The sequence below is a fragment of the Myotis brandtii genome, unplaced genomic scaffold (assembly GCF_000412655.1).
Source record: "Myotis brandtii unplaced genomic scaffold, ASM41265v1 scaffold21, whole genome shotgun sequence".
In the NCBI taxonomy this organism is placed as follows: Eukaryota; Metazoa; Chordata; class Mammalia; order Chiroptera; family Vespertilionidae; genus Myotis; species Myotis brandtii.
In genome coordinates, this window is record NW_005357846.1 from 236,221 (window position 1) to 247,030 (window position 10,810).

The 10,810-nt window shown below is 40.1% G+C and overlaps 1 protein-coding gene across 3 annotated transcripts in view; it reads right to left on the bottom strand.

The window, feature by feature from the left end:
* Positions 1-10,810, bottom strand: part of SAMD13 (sterile alpha motif domain containing 13) — a 52,713-nt gene that overhangs the window by 38,602 nt on the left and 3,301 nt on the right. Inside the window, exons 1-2 of one of the 3 annotated variants that reach the window (XM_014539245.1) lie at positions 10,592-10,788; positions 9,074-9,158 (exon numbers count right to left, since the gene is read on the bottom strand). In XM_014539245.1, coding sequence (XP_014394731.1) covers positions 9,074-9,126 — 53 coding nt within the window. In that variant the 5' untranslated portion in view covers positions 9,127-9,158; positions 10,592-10,788. Of the gene's footprint in view, positions 1-9,073; positions 9,159-9,685; positions 10,273-10,591; positions 10,789-10,810 lie in introns of those variants that run through there. The other 2 variants (XM_014539247.1, XM_014539246.1) reach the window with 2 other exon arrangements.

Consider the following 10,810-nt stretch of genomic DNA (forward strand, 5'->3'; position numbering starts at 1 on the left):
TTTCCATTAATTTTTAGAGAGAGTGGAAGGGAGAGATAGAGAGAAACATCGATGTGAGAGAGACACATTGATTGGGGTCATGAGAGCTGGGTTCAAACCTAAGCTTTGCCACTTTCTCATGTGAACTTCAGTCACTTCTCTGAGCCCCAGTTGTTTGCTTGAAAAAAGACTGCAATAATATTTACCATAGCTTATGTTGCAAAGATTAAATGAAGTAACATTTGTGAAGGCAATTAGCAGTGTGGTTCACAGTAGGTGCTCTGGTGCTTTATGAATTGGACTATAAAGACTGTCACTGCTCTATCACTTTACAGTCTAAAGTGTCTTCTTTTCATCCTCACAACAATCCTCCACTCCTATTTTAAATCAAGAGAGCCAAGTCAGAGGGAAATTAAATTATTTGCCTAATAATTATTCTTCTGCTAGTTAACAAAAACCAGGTCAAGCCCGACTGCACAACCTGACTGGACTCTGTCCATTGCTTTCCAATGTCATGCTTAATTTCTCCCTGGTGTCCAAATCTGGGCTGGAAGTTTTGTTTCTGTCAGGTCCCAGTCCCTCTGCCAGAGACTGGACTCCCTTGGACGCCAGGTATTTGACGGAAAGCCATGAGAAGTTGTGGGTATATGAGAGTCTTTACTGTAGCCCAAATAGCCATTGCTATGGCAGGCACTATTAGACAAAGCAGTTCTTCAAAGTAAAGTGCCATAGAGTAGCCGTACACCGGCTGAGTAACAATACATCTTTCCTACAAAGTAGTTGTAGCCTCCAACATAGGAGCTGTACAGGAGCCATCCTTAGAACTACTGCCTCACTAAGCAGCCGCATCCAAGCGAGCTGCCTGCTGGTCAGTAGCATACTTTAATACTAACTTAGACAAAGAGGCTTCTTTCCAAACAGTGACCCCACTATTTTGGGTTATAGAAGGGCACACTTGCGCAGTGCATGTACAGTACAATAGCTGTGTCCTTGCTTCTTGCACCTGCACACAGCAACTTAGCCTTGAACACTCCTGATTAAGAGTGGCCTCGAACATTCAGTGCACTCTAGACAGGGTCCCCACACTTTCTTTCCTAAAGGAAGATGAATTTTCCTTCTCAACTAATGAATTGGCTAGATTTTTTTTAATCAGACTTATAACTGAAAAGTTGCAAGAGTAGTGCAAAAATCCCATATACCATCACCCATAATCCTTCAAATATTTACATTTCACCACATTTGCTTTATTCTTCCTCTCTTTACTATCCCTTCCCTTTCTATATTAAGCAAGAGGCAGAAAAAGAAAGGCAGAGGAAGCTCCACACTGAAATTCATGGTCTTTTAAGAGTCTTAAGCAGAAATGACAAATATAAATATATTAACTAGTCCTGATACCTAAAACCACCCTGTTACACATTTCTCATGCTGAGCTTAGCCTAGAGCAGTGGTTCTCAACTGGGTTGATTTTGTCCCCAGGAGACAATTGGCAATGTCTGGAGACATTTTTTATTGTCATGATCAGAGAAGGTGCAGTACTAGCATCCTATGGGTAGAGACCAGGACACTGCTAAACATCCCACAATGCACAGGGTACACCCCCACCAACCCCAACAAAGAATGACTTGAACCAAAATGTCAATAGTGCGTAAGTTGAGCCCTAGCCAGTTTGGCACAGTAGACAGAGTGTCAACCCATGGACTGAAGGGTCCAGGGTTCAATTCCAGTCAAAGAACATGTACCTATGTTGCAGTCTCAATCCTTGGCCCTGGTCGGAGCTCATGTGGGAGGCAATCAATTGATGTGTCTCTCTCACATCAATGTTTCTCTCTCTCTGTCTCTCCCCTCCCTCCACTCTCTCTAAAAATCAATGGGAAAATATCCTTGGGTGAGAATTAACAGCAACAACAAAAAAATAGTGCATAAGTTGAAAAACCTTGAGCTATCCTAGTTCAGTGGTTCTCAGAACATCAGCATCAACATCACCAGAGAACAAGTAAGAAATGCAAATTCCTGGGCGCACCAGAGGCCTAGTGAATTAGAAACTCTGGAGGTGGGGCCAGCAATCTGCATGTTAACACTCCTTCCAAGTGATGCAAACTAAAGTTTGAGAAATAACTGGCCTAGTGTACTTAGCACAGACATTAAAATATTCTGCACTTACAAGAAATATACCATTTTGGAAAGGGAAGTCCTATCTTTGCTAAGTTATGGTTATATTATTAGACTAGAGGCCCAGCACGCATGAAATTGTGCATGGTTAGGGTCCTTAGGCTTAGCCTGGCCTCTGTCGCATGGCCTCTGCCGCCCTGCAACACTATGTGAAGCTCCCGCCCCGATGCTCTGCAATGCTCGCGGCCCCTCGACTGCTCTGTGAGGCTCCACCCACCCCACCATTGCTCTGTGAGGCTCCTCCCACTCCGCCATGCTCAGCGAAATTCCCCCTGCCCCGCCACTGCTCCAGGACCCAGGACTGACTTCCACTGCAGGTGGCCAGGACCCAGGACAGCAGTTCAGACCACTTTCCAGTCCCCACCCACTAGAGCCTGCTGCGCGTGCAGTCTGGCATTTAGTCATCCGTTTGGTCGTTTTGGATGTTATGGACCTTGGCTCTTCATATATAGAGATGTTTGCATCCATCTACAAATCTTGAAAACAAACAAAAAAAGGGCTTCTACAGCCGCACGCTTGTAGTAAAAGTGACTGAGAGCACCTCTGACAATCTCGTCACTGCAGTGCAGAAGAAAGCACTTGGGCTTCAGAGCCAGCCTTCATCTGAAACCCAGTCCCACCACTTAACTTACAGGCTGTGAAATCTTAGAAGGCCTTTAACCTCCTGGAGCTTTGATTTCCTCAGCTATAAAATGGGAATAACAACACGTACCTCAAAATAGAATTAACAAGGCTTACACAAAGTGCTAGACACATAGAAGGGACTCCATAAATAGTAGCCTTGTAAAACTGAAGCTCTGATCAGGAGCATGTGGCCAGTGAGTAAGGTCTATTATACTAGGCTTCTTTGGAAATGACCCTTTGTAACAACAGTACATTCCCCAGTAAGCAACTATATTTTCCATACCTAGAAAGCAAATTGGAAGCAACTGTAAGCCCCAATTTTGGTAGATCTCAGAAATAGCATTAAGACTCTATGTTTAAAAAAAAAGACTATGTTTTAAGCCTTTGGGGATTCTACGGCTCAGAAATAGCATTAAGACTCTATGTTTTTTTTTTAAAAAAAGACTATGTTTTAAGCCTTTGGGGATTCTACGATATAATCTTACTCTGCCCTGTCCCATAGGTTAACCACTAACCACTTGTTGCTATATAAATTAACTGGAACTTCTATTTGTCTAGAATGGAGTAACAGGGCCCACATTTACCCTTCTGCCTAAAATAACTAAAAAATAGACAAAATATATGAAAGAATGACACTCAAGGCATTGGACATAGGCAATAAAAAATAGTGATCCCTGCGGGATGGGAAACAAGCAAGGTAAACTGTATCCAGTTACTACCTGGAAAATGATTTTAGGCTGTGCACAGGATGGAGTCCTAGAAAAAGAAGAGCTACACAGACAGAACTCTGGACATCTGAAGTTCTCACGTACTTAGAGTAATGATTATCACATACAAGTGAAACTAACTGAGGCTAGAGAAAGAACCACTCAAAAAAAGTGGAACAATCCTTGGAGATCATGCAGGGATGGGAATAGTGTCTGTTTTCATCTGCCAGAGAGAAAAACCTCATAATTCAGGAGCATTGGCTAGAGTGCAAAGGTGAGTCTTACCTCGATGAAAGGGAAAAATACCTAAACCATTCTTCTTCTTTTTTTTTTTAATTCTCACCTGAGGATATGTTTCCCATTTATTTTAGAGACAGGAAGGGAGGGAGGGACAGAGGAGAAAGAGAGGAGAGAGGGGGGAAAGAGAGAGGAGGGGGGGAGAGAGAGAGAGAGAGAGAGAGAGATCGACCAGTTGCCTCCTGACCAGGATTGAACCTGCAACCTGGGTATGTGCCCTGACCAGGAATCAAACCCTTCACCCTTCAGTGTACAGGACGGCACTCCAACCAACTGACCCACACCAACCAGGACAGTCTAAACAATTCTTAAAAGCAAGACTTAACAGGATCAAATTACCTGTTTCCTAGTAACGTAAGCACATCCCAGGACAAAGATCAAGAATAGTTATAGGAATACAAAATATCCAGCACTCAACAAGGTAAAATTCACAATATTGATATTCAATAAAAAATACCAGGCATGCCACCACTATGGAAAACAGTATGGAGCCTACTCAAAAAATTAAAAATTACTACCCATATGACCCAGCAATTCCACTTCTAGATATTTATCCAAATAAAATAAAAACACTAATTTGAAAATATATGCACCCATATGTTCATTGCAGCATTATTTACAATAACCAAAATTTGGAAGCTACCTAGGTATCCATCAACAGATGAATGGATAAAGAAGATGTGGTATATATTTATATATATAATGAAATATTAGCAATAAAAGGGAATGAAATCTTGCAATTTGTGACAACATGGATAGATCTAGAGGGTATTATGCTAAGTAAAATAAGTCAGAGAAAGACAAATACCATATGATTTCACTTATATATGGAATGTAAAACAACAAAACAAAACAAGAACAGATTCATTGAAACAGAACAAACTGATGGTTGCCAGAGGGAGAGGTGTAAAGGGATAGGTGAAAAAGGTGAAGGGGAATAAGGAGTACACACTTCCAGTTATAAAATAAATAAGCCATGGAAATGTAGTGTACAGCACAGAGAATGTGTGTAGGCAATAATATTGTAATTAACTTACTATGGTGACAGATAGTTACTAGACTTAGTGTGGTGGTTATACTGTAGGGCATACAAATGCTGAATCATTATGTTGTACACCTGAAACTAATACACTATTTTTAAAATATATTTTTATTCATTTCAAAGAAAAAGGGAGAGGGGGGGGAGGGAGGGAGGGAGAGAGAGAGAGAGAGAGAGCGAGAGAGAGAGAGAGAAACATCAATGATGAGAGAGAATCACTGATCAGCTGCCTCCTACATACCACACACTAGGGGCCAAGCCCACAACCCAGGCATGTGCCCCTAACCAGAATCGAACCGGGGACCCTTTAGTCTGCAGACCAACATCATGAGAGAATTATTGATAGGCTGCCTCCTGCACGCCCCACGCTGGGGATCGAGCCTACAACCCAAGCATGTGCCCCAACGGGAATCAAACCATGACCTCCTGGTTTGTAGGTCAATGCTTAACCACTGAGCCACGCCAGCTGGGCAGAAACTAATACACTATTGATGCCCACTGTAATTTAGTATAGTTTTAATAACAAAAATTACCAGGCATGCAAAGAAGCAGAGAAATGCAACCCATAAAGAGAAGAAAAAGCAATCAACTGAAACTGAGTGAGAAATGACAGAATCTGTAGACAAGTAGATTGAAACATGTATTATGTGTACATTTCATTTGTTCAGAAGCTAGAGGGAAGACTAAATATGTTAAGTAGAGACATGGAAGATGTGGAAAAAGATTCAAGTTGAACTCTAGAGGTGGAAACTACATTGTCTGAAGTGAAAAATATATTGGGTGGGATTAACAAGAGATTATTCAGTTCAGAAAAAATATATTAGTGAACTTGAAGGCAAAGCAATAGAAACTATCCAAAATGAAACACAGGGATAAAAGACAAAAAATTAATTGGCATTAGTGAATTGTGGGACAATATTGAGTGATCAAATATACCTATAATTGGAGTCCCCAAAGGAGACGTGGTGGGAAACCAAAATAAAAACTGAAAAATGGTTAAAAATTTTTCAAATTTGATCAAAACTAAGCCTACAGATAAAAACAAACAAACAGATTTTAAGCACCAGAAGCATGAAGAAAACTACACCAAGTCTCATAATTAAATTGCTTAAAAATCAATGATAAAGAATAAAAGTAAAAGCAGACAAAAAATGACATACAGAAAAAGAAAGATTTTTAAAAAGATTAAATGTTTTCTCTGAAGATCAGGAACAAAAGTAGGATGTCTAATCTCATTACTTCCATTCAACTTTTTATTGGAGGTCCTATTCAGTGCAATAAGGTAGGAAAAAGAAATAAAAGGCATCCACATTGGGAAGGAAATAGTAAAACTGTCTTTTCTCAGAAGACGTAATTGTCTATGTTAGATACCAAAAATCTACTAGAAGTAATAAGTGAGTTTAACAATGTTGTGGGATACAGGTAGATATAAAAGAATCAATTGCATTTCTAGATAGCAGCAAACAATAAAAAATTTAAATTTAAAAAGCAATACAATTTATCATAGAATAAAAATATGAAATACGTAGGGAAATATATGAGAAGAGGTGTGTAAAACTTGCACATTGAAAACAACAAAACATAGCTGAGAAGACCAAAGTAAATGGAGAAAAATGGGTTGGGAAACAGAATATTGTTAAGATTTCAATTCTCCCTCGTTTGATCTATAATTCAATGCAATGCCAATCAAATAACCAGTAGGCATTTTTTAAATAGAAATTGACAAGCTGATTCTAAAGTTCATATGAAAATGTGAAGGACCTAGAGGAGCCAAAACAAGTTTGAAAAAGAAGAATAAAGTTGGGTAGATAACACAAATTGATTTTGAGACTTCTTATAAAGCTATAGTTATCAAAATAGTGTTGTATTGGCATGAATATCTACAAAATCATCAATAGACTATAAAATAGAGTCCAGAAATAGATCCACACATATACGATCAATTAATTTTTCAACAAAATTGCAGAAACAATTTAACAAATGCTGGAACAATGGGATATCCACAGGCAAAAAAACAACCACCACCACCAACAGAAATACTTTTATTCCTATCTCACACCATACACAAAAATTAACTAAAACATCATAGTCCTCAGTCTAAGAAATCATAAGAGAAAATCTTCCTGACCTTGGGTTAGGTAAGCACTTCTTAGATATGACACTAAAAACACTATCTATTATGTAAAAACTTGATAAACTGGACTTTATCCAAATGAAAATCTTCTGCACTTTGAAAGACACTAAAGAAAGAATGAAAATAAAAATCACATACAAGAAAATATTTTCTAATCACGTTTGTGAGGATATAGACTGGAATGCTCACATGCTGCTGGTGGGAACATAAAATAGCACAACCGGTTTGGAAAATAAGTTTGGCAGTTTCTTAAAATGTTAAACACATACACCTACCATACAGCCCAGCCATTCCATTTCTAAATATTTATCCAAGAGAAATAAAGCATATGTCCACATATAGACCTGTTCACAAATGGTCTGATCAACTTTATTTCTAATACCTAAAAAATGGAAACAACCCAAATGTCTACCAACAAGTGGAAGGATAAATAGTGAACAAATAATTATATATTTATACAATGAAATATTACCAGCAATAAAAAGTAATGAACTATTGGTACACACTATAACATGAATGAATCGCAAATTAATCATCCTGGGTGAAAGAAACTAGACCCCACCCCGCCCTCGCTGAAAAAAAGTACATTCTGAAAAATTTCATTTGCACAAAATTGTAGAAAAAGTAAACTCAGCTATAGCAACATATCAGTGCTTGCCTGAGGATACGGAGCAGGAAAGGATGGTGGGGTTTGGGGTGGAGAATACAAAGGGTCATGAGAAAACTTTGGGGGTGACAGGTACATGCATTATCTTAATTGTAATGGTTTCATGAGTGTATGCGAATGTCAACACCTATCAAATCTTGTACTTTAAAGATTTATAATGTATTACATGTCAATTATATTTCAATAAAGCAGTTAACTTTTTAAATTGATTAAAATGGAATAAAATTAAAAGTTCAATTCATCAGTGACCCTAGTAACAGTTCAAGTTTTTAATTGCCACATGAGGCTAGTGGCTACCATTATGGACTTCACAGAATAGAACTTTGCCATCAATGCTCAAAGTACTATTGGACAGCACTGACCTAACACATACATATAAAAGCACCTGTTCCTTTCATTTTCCCTACATCTTCCTACCCCAAACCTCAAGAATGGGAATAAGCATGTCAGCAGGACACTGATAAATGAATTACCTGGGAATTTTAAAAGGCATTTTTATTAAGTTCAATGGAACTTTAATGAACAATATACCTTCATTCATAAACACATAAAGCACAGTGTTTCCTCATTTAGACATTACAGCTTCTATAGATTACATTTAATTAGTTCCCCCCAAAGCTCAAGATGAAGGCAATTTTAAACTAAATGACATGGAAGGAACTGAAACAAATAACACTGGATTGGAACTTACTTTATCCTTGTAATCAAAGTGGTTATAGCTTTAATATAACTCCTAAGTGAGAATATACATTTTTTTCATATACTCACAGATGTCTTTGTGAGTTCACTTTTGTTTTGTTTCAGAATATGCTACACAATGCAACTGAATTTTCCTATTTAAAAAAAAATCAAGCATATAACTCACAGCAAATATAATCAAAGTTTCAAATGTGAGAACAGACCTTAAAATAGAGTGCTACGGTATACACTGAAATCTTAACCATTGAAAGAAAAGTTCATAAAATTAGGACAGGAAAGTTGTTAAAACTTCGTATTCTCGCTGAATGCCTTTGTCCTTCCCTCATTACAGCTCTCAGTTTTGAGAGAGGTAATTTTATTTAAAAAGACATGGAAATCAATAAAAAATGAAATTAAAAGACTTGAACTCTGTTTTCTGTCCCCACCGTTGTAGCCTATAGACTTGGAAGGCAGAGTGTGCCTGCTCGGTGTTTTTGTTTCCGTACACAGAATGCAGGGCTGAAATCCTCAACCGTCCCTGTTCCAAAGCCTGACCCACTAACCCTTTATGCACAGTTTGATGTCTGGGTCACCTGCCTCAGACATGTAATATGGAAAAAGACTTTTGTAAGGGGGAGAAGGGAGGCTGGTGGCCAGTGCAGACCAACCAAGTACAAGCCCCCACCAGTGTCTTGCAGTAGATAAGCAAGAGTATAAAAATAGAAGCCAAGTCCCTCTGTTGTTTGCAGAAGCAGAACTCACAAGCCAGTTTCACTTACTTTTTTACACCGACAGAGCCATTTTCCTTGTTTTCCATGTCAACAGATAGCATGGGAAGGCTGCAGGGTTCCTTTACTTCAGCAACTAATCAATAAGGGAGAAAAGCTTGTGTTTAATTCTTAGAAAGTGAGAGAAGAATATATATTCTGAACCGGAAACATAATGCTTCCTTCACAGCTTCACACCAGTGCACGTATGTTTGTTTAAATCTCCAGTTCCCTCGGCGATTGGAGAGATGTGATTAAACCTAAGGAGCTGGAGGAGTCGGATAGGGGTGCTTTCCTCTGTGCTGGCACTCCCTGCCTTGACAATAAGCATTTGCAAATGAAATTGAATCCTTGTTCAAAACAAGTTCTGTGTGAACTGGCACAGCTTCCTCTGGGTCCAAGCTCTCACTTAAGACATTACAACTCACAAATGAGCCCAAGTCCTGGGAAAAAAAAAACAATAAAACAAAAAACAATCCCTCTTTTCCTGCCCCTTCCCACCGTGGGCTGCACTTTCTTTTTTCTTATTGCATTTGTTTTGTTTGCTCCCACTCTTTCTATATTTTTTTTTCCATAGCAATGCCAAAGAGCACTTAAAGCTTTTGTCAGCAAGTATCCTCCTACCTCACATACTCTCAATGAAAAAAGCCTCAAAACCCTGGGAGATGGCCATGCTGGGAGCTCACAAAAATGTCAGATAGCCCTCAGCACAGGAAGGTGGTGCTGGTGGGAGCGTGTGCGTGTAAGAGAGGGAAGGCAGCTAATCAGATTTATGTTTTAAAAATCACCAAAACATTCAAGGAGATAGAAAAGCATCCATCACTTTATCTTTTTGTTTAGTAGGACAAGGACTGTGAAAAAACAAACAAACAAAAAAAACCCTCCGCAACTAATATGCAATTAGCAAGATGAAAAAGCTATGAACAAAACTGCTTTCAAAAAAAACCCCCAAACACACAAAAAAACTAGTTCTGAAACGAGCTTGCTCTTGTACAGCTGAAGCCATAAATTAAAGACACTTCTTCTCCCATCACTTCACACTCCTTCTCCGGGGGCGACTCTGACATGGCAAGTGCATCCTTCGGTGCATTCGCGAGCTGTGCCCAGTCCGAGGAGGGGCGGGTCGGCAAACACTCCTGCGAGGGGCTCACCTCACCACGCGCACACTCATCACACTCACACTCACACTCACACACACTCATCACACTCACACACACTCACACACGCCCCCGCGCTGACCCTCCGACACCCCTGGAGGGAGCCAGCCGCGCACCCAGGTGACCAGCACCCAGATGACCAGCGCGGACACCCCGCCGCGCGGAGGGGCCGAGGGGCCGGAGGCTGCCCCCCGCCCGCCCGGGGAGGCTGTCACTGCCGTTGCAAACTGTGGACAGAGTCACCATTTTCTAAGCATCTCAGCGAACACCACAAAAACAAAACACTCACAGGGATACTGTGTAGCACCCCCCTACACTGTCTTAATATTTGCTCTTTTTTGGGGGGGGGGGGAGAGTAAAAAGAAAAACCTACCTAGAAGCAACTAAAACATGTCACTTTTTTTTTATAGGCTTATCAAGAACAGCCAAAGAAACCCCAATGTTTTCTTTCACAAAGTAGGCTGGCAAAGGAATTCAACAAGGAGGGACAATTTGACACCGTGAAGCAGCACCGGGCTGGCGCGCCGCCAGCGTGACGTTGGGACTCGCACACGAGCTGCACCAACTGCCGGGCGGCTCATGGCGGCCTTTT